This window comes from Curcuma longa, chromosome 11, assembly GCF_044706935.1.
Source record: "Curcuma longa cultivar G26 ecotype Majalengka, Jawa Barat chromosome 11, ITB_CL_G26_1.1, whole genome shotgun sequence".
Lineage (NCBI taxonomy): Eukaryota > Viridiplantae > Streptophyta > Magnoliopsida > Zingiberales > Zingiberaceae > Curcuma > Curcuma longa.
In genome coordinates this window covers 6,540,707-6,558,978 of record NC_133871.1, presented here as the reverse complement: position 1 = coordinate 6,558,978, position 18,272 = coordinate 6,540,707, and the positions used below count along the sequence as shown (strand labels likewise).

General features: G+C 38.5%; 2 protein-coding genes across 2 annotated transcripts in view; one reads left to right on the top strand and one right to left on the bottom strand.

Annotated features, from left to right (window-relative positions):
* The window catches only part of LOC141837034 (BAG-associated GRAM protein 1-like), a 30,644-nt gene extending 21,118 nt beyond the window's left edge, over nt 1-9,526 (bottom strand). The window contains exons 1-8 of the mRNA XM_074724514.1: nt 9,314-9,526; nt 8,160-8,207; nt 7,927-8,024; nt 4,329-4,404; nt 2,577-2,705; nt 2,457-2,503; nt 701-806; nt 486-602 (exon numbers count right to left, since the gene is read on the bottom strand). Of these exons, the coding sequence (XP_074580615.1) occupies nt 486-602; nt 701-806; nt 2,457-2,503; nt 2,577-2,705; nt 4,329-4,404; nt 7,927-8,024; nt 8,160-8,207; nt 9,314-9,526 (834 nt within the window). The remainder of the gene's footprint in view (nt 1-485; nt 603-700; nt 807-2,456; nt 2,504-2,576; nt 2,706-4,328; nt 4,405-7,926; nt 8,025-8,159; nt 8,208-9,313) is intronic.
* Nucleotides 9,527-14,552: 5,026 nt separating this feature from the next.
* LOC141840963 (endoglucanase 12-like) lies at nt 14,553-17,048 on the top strand. Its single transcript, XM_074729073.1, has 5 exons — nt 14,553-14,968; nt 15,059-15,366; nt 15,450-16,047; nt 16,134-16,306; nt 16,386-17,048. Exons 1-5 carry the CDS (start codon nt 14,593-14,595, stop codon nt 16,788-16,790), a joined length of 1,860 nt encoding a protein of 619 aa, XP_074585174.1. The 5' UTR covers nt 14,553-14,592; the 3' UTR covers nt 16,791-17,048.
* Nucleotides 17,049-18,272: the final 1,224 nt, after the last annotated feature.

Genomic DNA, 18,272 nt, shown 5'->3' with positions numbered 1-18,272 from the left:
AGTTCATAGATAGTTCATCGGAAAAGGAGAGGAGAGAATAGGTCGAGATGAGGAGGGCTGCTTTTGGTAGCCACATTGATGGAGTTGGTCTCCTATAAATCTATTAATCAAAACCCTAAAGAAAACTCATACTCGTACAAAAACCAATAATACCTATTTAGTTATTTCTCTAACCTAATTTCTTTCCTATAAACATATGCTTTTATTTTTCATTGACATTGGATTAACCAATTCCTCTCATCCACAAAAATGTTTCTCCATCCACAAAAATTTTTCATTGACATTGGATTATATAATTGTGAATTAGCTTTGTTATGGCCTGATGTCTACTAAAAAGAAAAATAATTAATTGATGGATCCATTTTTTTCTGTTATAACCTCTATGATATATTGACTATGCAACAACAATTTTCACAAATAAAAATCTACAATCTACAAAATTTATATACTGGATAAATAAACATCTAAGAAAAGGGATTGCAGACCTTCATTTGCTTGGAAAAAACATTAGAATGGAAACAAATGTTCCAGGTAGAGACATACATGCGCCCATGGTACAAAAATGACCTTTCCAGAGCACATGAATAACTATGAGAAAGAACCTGAAAGAAAATTAATGTCAAAATCATTATATAAGCTTATAAATTATGAGGAAAAAGTGATGTATTAGGAGGATTTCTCATAAAGTAGAAAGACTTGCCTCATCTAGAGGAAGGCTAAATATGGCTTGTAGAGGCCCAGATTTACAGCAAATTTCTGAAGATTTCCTTCTGCGGGCATCTGCTATGATGAAACTACTAAAAGTCCTAAAAAAGAAAAGAAATATCTCAGTTGACTTCAATTGGAGCTTCTACTAACAACAATTTCTACCTGTTTGACCAGAATAAAAATTATAACAATCAAATGGCAAAGAAAGTGGATATAGAACATTGTCTTTGATGTTTAAGCAAGCAAATTTGGGAGCTTAAGAGATAAGTACTTTCTAGAATGTATAAAACTCAAGTAAAATGGATACTGAATGAGATTGTCTACAAGTAAAATATTGCCTAATCTGTAAATATTACACTGAGAAAAAAGAGCAAGGATTAAAATCTCGAACCATGTTGGTCTACCTAGGTGGTATTTTTCATTCCATCCACCGATTAGCACACGAGAAGCTATGAAATCCTCAACATGGAAAGCGGAACCTAATGTCTGCCTTTTCAACTTCGTTGTCAAATGATTCCTTTGGTAGTGCATTTCATGAGAAGTTCCTACTTCTTTAAATAGTTTGTTGCATCGAACTCCTAATTTAAGAACTCATATAACAAGCTTTGAATTGTTCATTGCAGCAATGCTCTCCTCTGTGCCAAATGTCACAACACAAGAAGCTTTGCATTGACTCCCTTATGTCAAACCCTCCTCCTTCGCTGAAATTCTAACTTCCTCCTCTGGCACCAGCACAAGTGTCATGACTCACCTTTCTCTAGTGCAAAATTGTGTTTTGCAACTTATGTTTATCTGCGTTAGCGATGTCTCTCCACTCCATATAAGCTTCTGTCTCCTACTTCTTATATTCCTCTTTCTCCTCTTTTACTTATTTCTCCTCCTCTTCCTCTTCTTACTTTTGCTCTTCCTCCTTTCTTCTTCCCCCTCCTCTCCTCACTAGAGTGATCAATATTTGTTGGCACGAATCAAGTGTCGTTCTAATCGGGAACCAAAATCCCCAAATCTAAGAGACTACCAAGACTAAATTATTATTTATAAAATATGTTATGGTCATCAACCTAATCTCCCTACTAAACCTCAGGTTCACCCGTTATGTATTGAAGCTTTCAAGAAGAGTGATTTAATCAATGCAAAATTGATGGTTGACTCTACCATTTGATCAATTTGCTTCTTCTTTTTTTGCATTAGCGGAAATTAGTTTAGGATAAATCCTTAGGTTGGGGTTATATCAGGACAATTAAATTTGGAGATTTGGGGGCTTGGCTTGGAGAGAATTTGAGGCATTGGGATTTAGGTTAGGGTTCTGTTTGGTTTGTTTAGGATCAAATTTGAGCATAAATAGGTCTAATTCAGGCTGAACAAAGTTGAATCAGGACCCTTGCCGCATATTGTCAGCCCTTGCCATTAACCCCTTCCCCAATTTCTTTCATTGTGTGCTCTCACACTGTTGCTTATCACCCAACCTTCTTGCATCATTTTAGATTTGTATGGTAGCAAAGAGGAAATTGTATGTTGAAGTTTGAATGGTGTTAGTAATTTAAAAAAATTACACCAATTAAGTTAAGACAGCTATATGTTAATATTCAAATTATCAAATACAATCCAATCCAAATGCCCATATAAGAGGCAGTGTTGATAATGTAACATACTGATTTGGAAGAATGTACTGATCACACAACAAACTTAGAGTGGATGTCAAGTTTTAATTTAAATCTCATGCATGGGAAGGAACTATAAAGGGAGATTACCTACAGAAAACTGAAGGAAGCTTAAATGAACTGATGTACAGACAGACCTGAAGGAAGAACAGGAATTCAGGTAAGAACAACAAAATAATAGAATTTCAAAAAAAAAAAAAAAAGACTTACGCCAGATGTTTTGCTATCTAAAGTGTACCAGTTTGCTCCAATTTGACCTTCTCTCTCGATTGGAATAACCAATGAACCAAGGATTGTAGATTGCCGTACAATATCCCAGTCATGAATTGCTATACTGATCTGTGACGAGTTGCAACAAGCTTAATCACCCATGAAACAATCATATCCAATTTGTTTATTTCATACAACATTGCCTTCAGACTCATGATTTTCATACCTTAAAGATTATCATGACAACCCACTACAAATAATCCATCAATCTTTCAGACCAGGCTAGGTTTACTTGAAATAGGAGAGGGAGGGAAAGGCTAACAAAATTGCATGGATCCTGGATCACTCATTTGTATTTTTGTGTGGCTTTTCCTCCACCTTCCCCTCCCCTTCCTTGTAATCAATCCATGTAAACCAAGCCCTATGGTTAGTGGCAACAATGAAGTCAGAATTTGGTAAAATCCAATTGGACATCAGGATCATGAGTATTGGCAACAATAACACTGACAACTTTGATAACATGCACAAACAGGATGATTAGGGTGGAAAACTCAATCAGGTCTGACTGTCCATAATGTTGTGTTCTGCATGAAAAATTGATACAAAGTCCATGTTTACATGTTACTCTCAAGTTCAACAGAGTTTATAATTTGTCATTCTTGAACTCAGGATCTGTTTTTTTCACATAAAATGTTGTCTCTATGTAAAACATTTTCCAAATAAAATTTTTACAATGAAAGTTCTTTCAGTGTTGACACACAAAGGAAAAATATTTTCCACCTCTGACATAACCTCTTCTCCATGGAGGAGTTCTCGCAGATGACGGAGAGTGAATGTGTATCATGGTCTATGGCAAAGGGTGGAGGGGGCTCATATATGATGACCGAGGATGGAGGGGAGCTCTAGTTGATGATGAAAGGAAGAGACTTCACAACCAAGGGCAAAGTGAAGAGGGGGTGTGCAGTTAACAGCAAACAATATATGGGGTCCACATACATCCTATGATAAGGAGTGGCATTATGTGCGTACTATGTCAGATATGACTATCAAAGGTAAGAATGGCATCTAATGTAATCTGCTGATATTATGTTATGTTATGCCTTATTTGCATTGGATTCTAACCTAAGGTAAATGATCTATCTAATGGGATATCTTCAAGATGTATCAAAATTAATTGCAACTCAGTATCAATATCAGTAGCATCATCATATTAATATTTGTATGATGGTTTTCAGATGGATGAATTTTAGATGAGTGTCAAGTGAATAAGATGAGTAGCGTCATCATCTTAATATTTATATTGGTGTTTATGATGTAAAATGTTGCTTATAATTCTATTTCATTTAACATAGACATATAAAACATGTTTTCTAAGGTTTACTAGGTAAAACATGCTGTGTGGAATGTAACTAGTGGAAATACAAGGATCAAAGTATCGACCACTTGTCATCATGTTGGACCATACATCATTGGTCAACAAATGGTTGTTACTGTAATGGGCATGCACTTTAAACATTGACTATAGCTGAATTTGGTCTAACTAATTTCTTGGCGAAATTAAAATTTTTTGTACTTGTAATTATTGGCCTACGTATTGGATCATAGATTACTTGTTTTCTCCAATTAGTCTTGCATTAAACTTAGAGACATTGCTTATCTGCTACACAGGATTTATTGAGACAATAATAGCATTCTTAATCAAGTATTCAGATGTTATTCTTAAAGACATTTCAGAAAGGGAACTTGAGTAACCTCAACAGGGAGCTTGTCAACAAAGAAATTGAACTCCTCTCCCCACAACGGATCTCTAGAGCAAGGTCTCATTGAGCTGCATGAGGGAAATTTGATGCCTTCAAAAGTTTATTCATACATCAAATGGTTCCATGAAGTACATAAGTGAGAACTATTAGCTATAAGTTTATATCAAACTGCCAAAATTTTTCCAGAAATAAAAAAAACCTTTTCAAACTCAAGATTTTGCCAGTAGTATAGTCAGTGAAACATTTGTATAGCTGTTGCTACAAATAACAAGAATATTTTACTGGGAAAATGATTCTGATACTGCAACTAAAGTTACTTTATAGGACAATTTTCTAAGAAATATGGGTTTGATAACATTGATAATTGCAAAAGTATCAATCAACAATGAAGAAATAATCATGCTTTTGCCATTTGATGCAGATCCATTATCTTTGCAACATTCTCTAGCATGGATTAAAATTTCGACCCGTACCGAGATTTTAGTCCGAGATCGAAACAATACGATTGTGGTATCATATCGCACTGTGCCGATATGGTTTCGATACTGTTTCTATTTTTTAAATATTAATATATGATAATTTCGCAAAAGGCACACTCAAAGTTAGGTAATTCCCAGAGGGTGCACCACAATTTCAGAATTCTCAAATAGCGCACTTGATTCCGATTATACCCCTTGGGCCAACACCCCATTCTCTTTTTCCAAAGCATCCGAATCATATAATATCTAAGTTACCCAAATGTCACGTTGAGGCCCGTGCTTACCTTATCTCTTTCTGTTTTACACACAACTGTTCCCTCACAAAACACAAATTCGGACGGGATTTCAACTGAGTAAAAAGTTGAAGAAAAACTTTGAAGACTAGTTCTTCAAAAAAGACTACTGATTAAGGTTTCAACATAGCAACTCATTCGGCATTTCTCATTAATTCTCTTGAAGATTTTCTCATGCATGTATTATACTCGATATAATATCTGTTTATTTGTAATATCAATTTATTTGTAAAGATAAATGGTTTTACAACCTAGAGGTCCATCATTTTACAACCTAGAGGTCCATCAAACACATTTCACCCAAAGTCATTGACAGACTTGAAGGCCATAGAATGTGGGACTTTGAGCATGTGGAGAGTGAGGAGAATGCAACAGTGGCAACTATAAGCAATCTAAGGACTTTAGGTTGATCAATAAGTTTTGTCCAAAAGTCGTTGATGGATTGGAAGTCTCAAATTGAGGGAGTTATGGCATGGGGAGAGTGAGGAGGGTGCAAGGAATACAAAGGTGGTCTAACTGAGCCAATCTGAGGGTTTATGGTTGATCAATAATCTCTAACCAAAAATCACTGATGGGTCTAGAGGACTTAGAATGGCAGAATTTAGACATGGGAAGATACAAGGGTGTCTTGTAGTCAAGTAATACATGGGAGGAATGAGCTAATTTAAGACCTAGTCCATCAATGATTTTTGGCCAAAAGTCATTCATAAGTGAATCATAAAAACCTGAAAGTCTCAGTTGGAGGAAGTTTAGTCATTAATACAGCAAGAGAACATACTGCAACAATGGCCAGTAGAAGTCAATCTCAGATTTATTAGTCTATCAATGAGTTTTGGCAACAAGTAATTGATAAACATGGATGCCAAAGATTGAGGGAATTAGAGTAGGGGGAGAGTGTGAAGGGTGCAAGGATTATAATAGTGCACAATAGGATTTAAACCATTAATGACTTCTGAGCAAAAAATGAGTGATGGGCAGATAGAGGCCTAATAAGTTGGTATTTAGGGTTTCTATAGATGACTGCAAAGCAATGGAGGAAAAGGACTTAGTGCGAACCCTACAAGTAAGGGATTTAGGGCTTGGGAAGATTGAAAACTCTAAGTTCTAAACTATGTTTCCATTACATCTCTAAACACTAAACAACTTACCTAGGAGACAATAGTGAGCTTAAAACAGTATCTTGTGACATTGTGTAATAGGAATCGAGTTGAAATTCCTAGCTTTGCTTGAAGTTGGATGAAAGTCGTCTATTAAAGGAGAGCAAGAAATGAAACAGTATAGAGCACAATTAGGTTGTTGAACTTTGGGAGCTGGTGTTAGGATTTTCAAGTTTTGAAGGAGAGTAAAGTAGATGATAGATGCAATCGGAGCTAGTGTTTTTGAGGACTAGAACTTCAAGAACTGGCAATCAAGTGGAAGAGTAATAATCAAGTGGAAGAGATATAAAACATGACTTCGACGTGTGTGGTTTAGGTATGGAAAAGTAAAAAGACAATTGACACTAAAAAATAATGTTGCATGAGAGACAACAATCCTATTATCATGAGACTCAATGCAGCAAGTAAGGTGGACAATTAGATAAAACTCTTTTGCATTTCTCACATTAGTCTTTTTCTTTAGCATTTGTATCAATGATGAAAAATAATATCAAACTTAACTTCCTGATAATTGTTACTTGAGAAGCTCTCATGTCATTTGTATCTCAACGGTCCCTCATACTGTTTAAATTCATCTCTAGATGTATTCAAGGACTACTAGATTTGGTTGAATTACACCCAGGTTAATCCATACTGTTTAAACTAGGAGGAACTAATCCCATAAGGATTAGCTCTAGCCATTTGTCTAAAAAAAATTTTAAAATGCATAAAATTAAATCGAGGATCAGTTGTCTTCCATTTAGGAGAATAATTGATACCTTTCAAAAGTGAGAGTGAGAGACATCATGATTTCTTTGCTAAGTGAGAGAGAGAGAGATTAATTTCTTTCCAAATTAAGAGTGGGAGAGAGAATTTAACTTCTTTCCAAATTGAAAGAGAGGGAGAAAGAAATCACTTTCTTTTCAAATTGAGTAGAGAAAGTGAGAGAATCTAAATTTTAGTATAAAAAATTCATAGCTGAGCATTGGTATATTTCTTTTGTTCGACTTCCACCTCCACTATGAATCCTCTGTACCCTCTATGTATCTTGTCCACTCAATCTTGCATGGTAGTCCGGACGTCAATTTTAAGCAGCTCAAGTGAAACATGTAGATTTTTCCTATACCAACCTTATTGTAGTGTGTTCTAGGGGCGGATAATAAGTATCCTCTTGATGACTGAAATGAAATGATATTTTATTCTTTAGTCTTGGTTTCAAGGGATACTTTGTATTCCTTTTTTTTTTACATTATGCAGTGAATCTTAGATTATATGAGATATTCAGATCATTCATAAGAACAAAATCTCCATTGACATGCATTGCCAAGATAGTTATGGGTAAACTATAAAAGAAGAGAAATGCCTATATTTGGTTAGCATATCAAAATTAACCAAAAAAAGGTAGAACATAAAAGAGAATGGCCAAAAATTGTATTTCTTTGTACAAGCAACAGATAGTAGGCATTTCAGGAGGATAGGTACATCCCTAGTTGTATACCTTCATGTGCTACTAGTTGTTGTAAATCATAACAGATCATAAACATAGATTTGCCACATATCTCAGGTAAGTTAACAAAAAATTGCAGAGAATAAGATTCAGACTATTTTATCATAAAATTTTCAAGAATAGCAAAATGTGCATAGCTAAGATTAAAATGCTTAACAAAATTGACAACACTTGCCTATATTTTGTTTGACTACCACAAGTAATGATCGCATACGCATCTGATGTGCCATCAAGGTTTGATCCAAATAGGTTCTTGCCAGCAAGTAATTCCAACTAAATTACAAGCATATATTAATTAGTATTTGAAGATAAAATGTTTGTCAATCTCTATCAGTATTAAAAGGTCAAAATGAGATTTTTGGCAATTTTTAAAAATGTTTTGAAGTAACAGTATGAAACTAGTATCACCTTAACCAAGTATGCAGAATATGGTGAATCCTCTTCTGACAGAAGCTTCTACAAAACAAGTGAGCTTACATCAGAAACAAAGGTAGTTTTTTGACTTTTACATTTAAACAAACTCATTAGGCGCATGAAAAAACAACAATAACCAAATAATTCAATCATGAAACCCTCTAAAAGAGCATTCTGTTCTATCTAGATAGACGCTAGAGGTGTGGTGAACAGGATAATCAAAAATATTTTTAATTTAAACTTTTTTATCAGATATTTTAAACAGAGCGGAAAGATAGTTTAAAATATGCAACGAAAATAAATGTTTTTATAAAGAACTATTTTGCAAGAGAATCGTAATGAAATAATCTAGTATATGAAAGATATGGTTTTCTGAAAAGTAACTCGTGCAAGAATAAATAAATCTTAAAGCAGAACGTAAAATAAGCTAAACACATATTTTCTGGGCTCAGAACTTTTAGTTCCTACTCTATATCCTATGTACTCATAAGGTGAGTTATCCCCTAAAACCACTATATTTCTCTTTTTAAAAATCTTCCACTCATTGATTCTTCTATCTACAAAAGAAGGTCAACGGGGGATACTCAAATTGCTCTCACTGACACCATTTACGAGAAGGTGAGGTCGTCTTTCTTTCCAGCCGCTCAACTGTTCGAGCGCAATGCTTGGTTCCGATTCGACAAAGGTAGAATGCCTGGTCGAAGGTCCAGTACAGTAGGTAGCAGGCGTGTTCGTTTTGGCTCCCGAGCGAGAACGAGAAATAGGCCGGCCCCAGCTAAGCTAATAAATGCTGCATAAGAGAGTGGGAGGCCGGCCCCTGCTCATCTGGAGGTGCACACCCATTTAGGAACATATGCAAAGGGGTAAAGAGAGAAGTCAATGGAGAACTACCAAATCCAATTACTTTGATTTCTTTGTACCATTCTGTCATCGATCACTGCTGGGTCGGTTGGTGAGTAACCCCCAAAGCATCGAGAAAGGTCAAGCATATATGTTTTCAAAAATGATCAGCGATGGTCGCAATAAGATGAGGGCAATGAAATTGAAAAGAGAAAGCAATAAAATAATAGAAAAACTACGGAATAGAAAGAATCGAACAACAAGCACAAAAGCCATTTAACAAAGTAATGTGATGACAAGAACATGACCTCCTTGCAGTCCTCGCATTCAAGAACAATCTCTGTGTTCTCGGCCGTCGTTGTTTCATTTCCACGGCGAGGCGGAGGGTGATCGCTCCTTCGACCGAGGGCTGCGTGCGCGTAACTCTTCCCCCAGGTTAAGAAGGCAGCGATCACGAGGAGGGAAGAGGACAGCGCCACCTTGACCTCCCAACACGACGGGAAGAGGAAATCAAGCAGCATTCGCACCTCAAATCGCTAGAGAGAGCCGTTGGGAGGAAGAGGACTTCAAATCGCTGCACTGTCCGTTGGGGGGATTGGGAATAAAATGACCGTTTTAGAAAAGAAAAGTTTTTTTGTTTTTTTTTAATGCCGCTCCTCCGAAAAATGGAACGTTGCCCTTTCCTTTGAAAAATGCCCAGAAAGCACCTCCTATTTTAAAATTGTCAAACACCCTCTTTTTTCATATATTTCTGCGCGTGGTGCTCTGCCCTAAACCCTAAACAGAGCATTAAACACTTAACTGCGCGTGGTGCTCTGCCCTCATGTGCGTGATGAAATAAGTATTGATAGGAATGATTTCAAGAGCCGAAAGGTGAGAGAACAAGGAATGAAGGCGCTAGCTGCAATGGCGTGGTGTTGCTGTAAAGCCAGTGTGTGCATGTTACTTAGCACTCCATTCGATCTTGCATGAGACCATGATGATTCTAATTAATTTACACACCTTTCGATATAAATTGTTTATATTAATTTAATAAATTAAGCAATAGTCCACGTTACATATCAATTCAATGATGGTTGCTTATAATGTTTGCAGGAAATAAATGATATATCAAAATCAATTTTCAGTATTTTATTTAGTGAATGCAGTCTGTTGAAAGTAGTGAATTAAATTGACTAGATAATGGGCTGTTAAAAATAAGAAACTCTTTGTTTGAATTGAATCAATTGAAAAGGGTTTGAGTTTGACTCAGTGTAAACCATATTATTTTTCCATTTCATATGTCTAACTTTGTTAAGCCTTGTATGCCATAACAAATGGATTTATTTTATTTTTTATTATTTTTTTGACAATTCACTCTCCCTCTAGTTATTTTTGGTTGTAAACTAGTTAAACTTTATTTTGTTCAACCTTATTTTATAAGGTAATTGAGTTTAAGTCAAATTGAATCTAAAATAAATTAAATCATTGATAAATTTTTATAAAGTCTAATATCAAATCTACTCATGAATATTTGGATCATTTATATCCCTAATTATGTCAATGATCTTACAACAATCATCTTTTTTTTTATAATCCAGGTATATAGTTATTATGATCTGATTAATTTTGGAAGCTGATTAATTTGATCCCAAAGTAAATCCAGAAGCACATCTAGATTTAAGTCCAACAGTCAACATCTCAAATTTTTTATCCTACGGAAGACGCTATAGTGGAAATTTGAATCATAAATATTTGAGTAAACCATTGAACACCTTACTACTATACCATTGCCCAGGGCAACAATCTTATCACAATGATTGAGGCATGCCCATGGACCAGCTCAAAATGGACCACAATTCTATCAAGTCTAAATGGATTGAGAATTGATAATCAACATGGACTATGGACTCAGTAGAGTCTATGGCAACCAACACGCGCTGACGAGCTAGCAAACCAAGTCCACAGTGGTTAATTCCATGTGTGTGGTGCCTGTCCAACAAGACAATTTTATGGTTGCCAAAATCCCTTGCATGACTTAGTCGTTTCAGTCATTGTCGCTCAAAGACTATCATTCTAGCTTGAAATTTATAGTAGCCAAGCATTGCACATCACTACTAGTTGACCAAGTCTATGGTTGCCAAATACACACACAGTATGCCTTTCTTTTAATTAGTAAAATTCCACATGATAGTTGCTAGTGGAACAAGTCCATGTTAGTCATCACATGCTCGGATTGCATTCAAGTTTCAACTCTATAGAGCCCAAGCATAAGCATTATGTTCTCTTGAGTCAACTAAACCTCCAACCTTTAGAGGTTCGCCTCCAATTGCTTGAATCTCCTTAAGATCTTGATTTCACTTGCTTTACACCTTTGTAGACCCTATGCAAAGCTTGCACTAGCATCAAAGGCTCTCTACCAACCACTAGGTATACAAAAATTATATGTTTCCATACACGCCATCCTTGATGGTGCTGCACAAAAGTGTAAACCCTATGATTAAAATCAATTATAATTTCTCACAACTCTTCTCATAGCTTACGAATCTTCAATATCTGGATAACATTGCTCAAAGATGCTTGCCTCTTAGACTTCAACCTTCACATCATCTTCAACCTTCGTTCACATCAAAGATGATGATGTTTTCCGAAGACACTTGCCTCAAGGTCTTTAACCTTCACGTCGTCTTTGATGATGTTTGCCTAAAGACACTTGTCTCCGAGCCTTCAACCTTCACATTATCCTCAATGATGTAGCTCATGCACACTTGCTTCAGGTCTTCAATGTCATCCCGATGAACTCTAAGTCTTTATTCTAAAGTCTATCATGCTAAAAATTTTCAATCATTTAGATGTTTCATACCATCCTTCTTTGATCACCCCTGATTCCACCTTGTTATGCACCTTTCAAATCATGAAGAACTAATCCATCTGACTTTGTCATGCCATGTCCTCTAATATTACAACTTGATTTCATCGAGTTATGAGCTCCATGGGCACTCTGCTAGTTCCAGGTTTCATCAATATTACAACCGGGGAGCAATTGAAGACTTGTGACAAGAAACAGTGGCTGACAAACTGCTAGCTCCGATCTGACACTTGTACTGACATCTTGATTCTCCTTAAATTTCTTCTGCAAATCAATAACATCCATGTTAACACTGGAATATACATGTGGAAGGTCTTCCTAGTCATTATTCATGAAGTCCATCAGTAGGAAAATAATTTAAAAAGGAGAATTGAGAGTAATGACAATATAAAGAACCAGTACCAAGTTATACTTTCTATCCACGAACCCAATTATCAGTAATGACCCTGTTCTCATTCCAATCCAGTGAACTCAAATGCTGATACACGGTATATAGATGAGAAAGGGAGATGTTTCACAGTTAGAGATGGAAGATAGATTATAATGTTTTTTGTCATTAGATTAAGACTACCTCATTGGATGCCACCGCTCATTTTTAATCTAATTGCGATCAAGGTTGACGATAGAAGTCTTCTGTGTTTTCCCAAGTCGCAATTACTCCCAACTGCTGCGATGCACCAGGCAGGTGAGATGTCTCTGTTGTTTGGTCTTTTTCTCTGTTTTTAATTGACTACGCGATGCCTACTTCTTTACGCCTCTCCGGGGCCAACTTCTCGACAGCTTTTTCCTCCATTAAAATTATAATTAGCTAACAGATACTGAGATTACTGGCTGCTTCTGCATGTGTATGTAAGTCGTCGAATAAAACGCCACAGCGTAGGCAAAGGACTCAGTCAGAATCGGGCAATTATAAAAATTGCTCAATTATCGCTAAGGATCGCCATCATCGATGCCTTTCATTAATTAGACCACATTTAGTTTGGTTTAGGTTTAGGTCTCTACAACAAGGACAATTAAACTGTTAGTTGTTAAGTGCTTGTGTGTGAGAATCAGTTGTTTGTGTCAAATATATATAAATGCAATTAAAATAAATACAAATAATAAAAATGCTAACAAATTATATTCCACATGGTTTAGAGTATTGTGCCTTTTTCTCCAATGCTTATTGATTCATTAAGTGAATCACTCTTGCAAATCTATTATAATAGTCTCTTTTCCAAAGGCAAAGAATCCTTATACAAATATTTTCTTCACTCAACAAATATATCTATATGAAAGTATGAGAGAGAAGCACAATACCAAGAAGTTGAAGGAAAAGCCTTTAATTTGTAGCCGACATTATTTGGTTTTGAGCCCTTGATCTTGATAATTTCACACATAAAATCTAAAAAGTAGTTGTTACTGGCTTAACGATTCATTGGGTAGTCTTGTGAAAGGCATGTCTAATTGATTGCTTATGCATTTAGTCAATTGGATCCATATTCAATGGGAGCCTTAATAGAACTATTTTGTTCTTGGAACATTGAGTTTATATATATATATATATACTGAGTTCACTCAAGACTTAGTTGATTGAATCTATTTTTTGAAGATCCTTAATTTATTTTATACATTTGTGAGCATTCACAAATCTTGAGATTGAGCCTACATGTTGATCACAACCCAGAACCTATTGTCCCATTGCCGAAAACTTACTACGAGCTAAGCCATCATTTAGATAAAACCCCATATAGTCGTATACATATGTCTAACACTATTGCTTGAAAGTACAAATAATTGTAATCTTAGATAACTCATGCATTCAAGTCTTAATCTTTGTATCAACCTCAATGTTGTGCTTTCCTCTAGATTTCCAAGAATTTCATTCTCTTTAATTATCCCATAAGGAGTTTAAAATCCTCTGATATCTTATGACATACTTCTTTGATCAAGACATCTAATGGGACAATTCGACCGCATCAAAGTATGAACTATGTAAACTCCATGAACACTTTATCAAATCTCTACAAATTCGATGCACATATTAGTAACACAAACAAATTCAATTGAAATTCTTTGACAAACATATCAAAATAAGATAATCAAGTTATAATTCTCCAACAAAGTAATTACTCTAATATTACAACCAAAAAGCTTTCCATCCCTCATTTAATTAATATTGACTTCACTTTGTTAGACCTATTGAAAAGCAAAACCAAGTACATTTTAGGTGAAGTGGGAGTGGCAAAAGAGAATTTATTAAAAGATCACTTGCAATTATAAAAATTAAATCAAATATATATATATATATATATATATATATATATATATATATATATATATTGGTCTTCAAAATTCGAAATATATTAAACGGCGGTACCTAATGCACCAATGATATTGATATTGCGACGCCTTCACCACATGCGCCATTTTTTTCCATAATACTTTATACCTCCACCATATGCTCATGCTCAGCTGAAGTCAATGCCCGGCAATGGCGCTTTCCCCACGAAAACCAGATGGCCTCTGCAATAGAAAACTCCTCGTCGCATCGAGGACAGGGGGAAAATGGAGAAAAATAAAGGCCTCGGAGTCAACGATCCGATCGTTTGCACTTAATTGCCAACGAAAGGAACAGGAGAACGACCGCGTTGAGAATAGCTCGATGTGAATAAGAGCTCAGACAGAGCTGGTTGCCTTCATCTTCGCATTTCGTTAGTCTGCAATTGAAGGTTGATTGGGTGCACTGGAATAGCGAAGATGCATTCGATGAATCACTGGGGCGGGACGTTCGAGATCGGCGCGGAGGCGACGACTGACGACGAGCAGAGCCGGAATATGGACTTGGACCGGGCGGCGCTTTCACGGCAACAGCTGGACGAGACGCAGCAGAGCTGGCTGCTGGCGGGGCCGCAGGAGTCGAAGAAGAAAGACAAGTACGTCGATCTGGGCTGCCTCATCGTCAAGCGCAAGCTCCTCAAGTGGATCCTCTACGCCTTCCTCTTCGCCTTCGTCGTCATCGCCGTTCCCATCATCATCGCCAAGTCCATCCCCAAGCACAGGAAGCCGCCGCCGCCGCCCGACCAGTACTCGCAAGCCCTCCACAAGGCGCTTATGTTCTTCAACGCGCAAAAATGTGAGAGACCAATATTTCATTGCAGATCAATCGCAATTTTAACACTTGGAACTTAATTTTTCGTTTTTTTTTTCTTGGATCCGCATGCAGCTGGTCGGCTGCCCAAGAACAACGGCGTGCCGTGGCGCGGAGACTCTGCGCTCAGCGACGGGTCGACGCTCGACGACGTGAAGGGTGGTCTGGTCGGAGGTTACTACGACGCCGGCGACAACATAAAGTTCCATTTCCCCATGGCGTTCTCGATGACGCTGCTGAGTTGGTCCGTGGTCGAGTACAGCGACAAGTACAAGGATCTCGGAGAATACGACCATGTCCGAGACCTTATCAAATGGGGAACGGATTACTTGCTCAAGACCTTCAACTCTTCAGCCACCACCATCAGCAAGATATACAGCCAGGTAAAGGAATCGACATGCAATTCTTCTACTTTTGCGATGAAGTGCATGCGGCGATTGATGATGAAGTGCTGGAGCATGTGCAGGTTGGTACCGCGACAAACGCGTCGACGTCGCCCGACGATCACTACTGCTGGATGCGGCCGGAGGACATGGACTACCCCCGGCAGGTGCTGACGGCCAGCTCGGCCCCGGACTTGGGAGGGGAGGTCGCGGCGGCCCTGGCGGCGGCCTCGATCGTGTTCCGCGACGACGCGGCGTACTCGAAGAAGCTGCTCCGGGGCGCGGCGGCGGTGTACAAGTTCGCGCGCGACCCAGGGCACCGCACGCCCTACAGCCGGGCGGACCTGGCCACCGCGCTGTTCTACAATTCGACGGGCTACTGGGACGAGTACATGTGGAGCGCGGCGTGGATGTACTACGCCAGCGGCAACGACAGCTATGCCCGCTTCGCCACCGACCCCCGCCTGCCCAAGAACGCCAAGGCCTTCATGCAGATCCCCGACCTCGGCGTCTTCAGCTGGGACAACAAACTGCCCGGCGCCCAGCTGCTCCTCACCCGCCTGAGGCTCTTCTTGAACCCCGGCTACCCCTACGAGGAGAGCCTCAGCCGCTACCAAAATGCCACCGGCCTCAACATTTGCATGGACCTTCAGAGATTCAACGTCTTCAACTACACACCAGGTAATTAATGTAAATTAAGCATCGATCTAACTACAAAACTCTAATTATTAATTAATTAATTAATTAATTAATATCGATGCGATTAGGTGGACTAGTGCAACTAAATCACGGCCGGCCTCAGCCACTGCAATACGTCGTGAATGCTGCCTTCCTCTCCTCCCTGTACGCCGATTACTTGGACGCTGCCAACGTGCCTGGCTACTACTGCGGCCCTTACTACTTATCTACCGACCACCTTCGGAGCTTCGCAAGAGCTCAGGTAACTTAATTGTTTCCGGCCGGCCTTGTTTGAATAAGGACAAAATAGCTAATTCAGTCGTGGTCGGATAAAATGGCAGGTGAACTACATCTTAGGAGACAACCCATTGCAGATGAGCTACGTTGTGGGGTACGGGAACAAGTACCCGAAGCACGTCCACCACCGGGGAGCGTCCATCCCTCACAACGGCGTCAAGTACTCCTGCACCGGCGGGTACAGGTGGAGAGACGCCAAGACGGATAATCCTAACACCATCACCGGAGCCATGGTTGGCGGCCCCGACAGGAATGACCGCTTCTCGGACGTCCGGACCAACTATGGCTACACGGAGCCGACGATGGCGGGAAATGCAGGCCTCGTCGCGGCGCTGATCTCCCTTACGACGACCACAGGCAGCACTGGCATCGACAAGAACACCATCTTCTCAGCCGTGCCGCCCATGTACCCTGCATCGCCGCCCCCACCGGCACCGTGGAAGCCGTGAGGCGAAAGCGGGATTGCTCCATGCGAGGTTCTATTGCTCGGTTTCATTTGTACAAATTTATTCAATAACTTCGATCAGGAACAGTTTCTTAAACCATCTCCACGAGCCTGTAAGTAAAATGAAATAGCTACTCAGACACCACTCGAGGATGGTTTATTTCCAACCGTACGATCCTGTGAGTTTACTTTCTGCATTGTAATTCACCTTGCTTGAGCCCGGATCATCAATCATTTGTTATTCAAAGGCAAATTTTAATAACTGTTGTTGCAACCATAACTACTACTGTGATTATATATTATAATTGCGAGTATCATATTTATCACATTATATACTATTAATCTTCATAAGCAGTGGTATATATAGAACTAGGGTATAGCAAAAATAAAGAAATTATTATTTTCCTTCCTACTTCAGCTTCTTTTTATTTTCTGCAAAAAAAAAATCCAAAGCTCTATCTTTTTTTTCTCGCATTCTATCCTTCTTTTTTATTATCCTTTGCTCCTCAGGAACTACACCGTTTACTCTTCCGTCTGCTCTTAGGGAACTACATTGCTCCCTCACCTAAGTGGCAAAAAACCAACTCCTGTAAAGGAGTATCCTCTTGGTCATCGCATTGCCACCTTCATACCATCGGCTTGCAATGATTTTCCTTTCCGTCGCTCCCCAAAGACACCTATTCTAGACAGCAATACCGTTGGACCACCTTCCTTGCACATTGGAAGGAAGATCATCAGCCTCAACCATAATTGTATTTGCCTTGAGGTCCCTAAATACACACACTTCATTAAGACAATTGCACCATCTAAAAAGAGGATTAGAGTGTTTAGAAAGCCTACAAACTCTAAAAGAGAAGTGAAAAGATAGGCTTCAAATTTTACTGCTGGTATATCAATAGTAGAAGGTAATATGTGATCCTATTTCACATTCATTTATTCATGTTTATTGAATTTTTTTTTATAAAAACATGACTTGGTGCTAACATGAACCTCTCCTCCGTTTGTCGAACCACCAAAGTCATCTTCACGGGGTCAGACCCCTGCAAGCTCACAGCCATTGCCAAACCACCACGAGCTCATGACTGAAGCTAACCCCCGCAAGCTCAGTCACTGCCTAGCTGCTGCAAATCGCATCAAGACTGTTGCGAGCAGAGGCAAAGTCGCTGCAAGCTCGTAGCAACAACTGCCTCTGAGTTCCTCCCTTTCTCTCTCTTTTTCTCCTTCCTTCCCTGGTTTCCTCTTTCCTTTTTTTGTCTTTCAACTGCTGATCTATTTCCACTCTTCAGATTAAAAATGACCTTTAAACCAAAAGTGACTATCACTACCCATCTAGTGGATTTGCATGATCTCATAAAGAAAAACTAGATAAGGATTGAAAATTTTCAAAAAGAAATTTAGCTGGTGAATTTTGATGCCTCACTAGTACCAACTCAATACAATTACGAAGCATATGATGACAAAAAATAACAATAAGGTAGGCATACCA

Excerpts from the sequence above, each read along its gene's own strand:
- LOC141840963 (XM_074729073.1), top strand. The coding sequence starts at position 14,593 with ATGCATTCGATGAATCACTGGGGCGGGACGTTCGAGATCGGCGCGGAG. Across the intron at positions 14,969-15,058 it reads GTTCTTCAACGCGCAAAAAT|CTGGTCGGCTGCCCAAGAAC; the intron begins GTGAGAGACCAA and ends ATCCGCATGCAG. Across the intron at positions 15,367-15,449 it reads TCAGCAAGATATACAGCCAG|GTTGGTACCGCGACAAACGC; the intron begins GTAAAGGAATCG and ends GAGCATGTGCAG.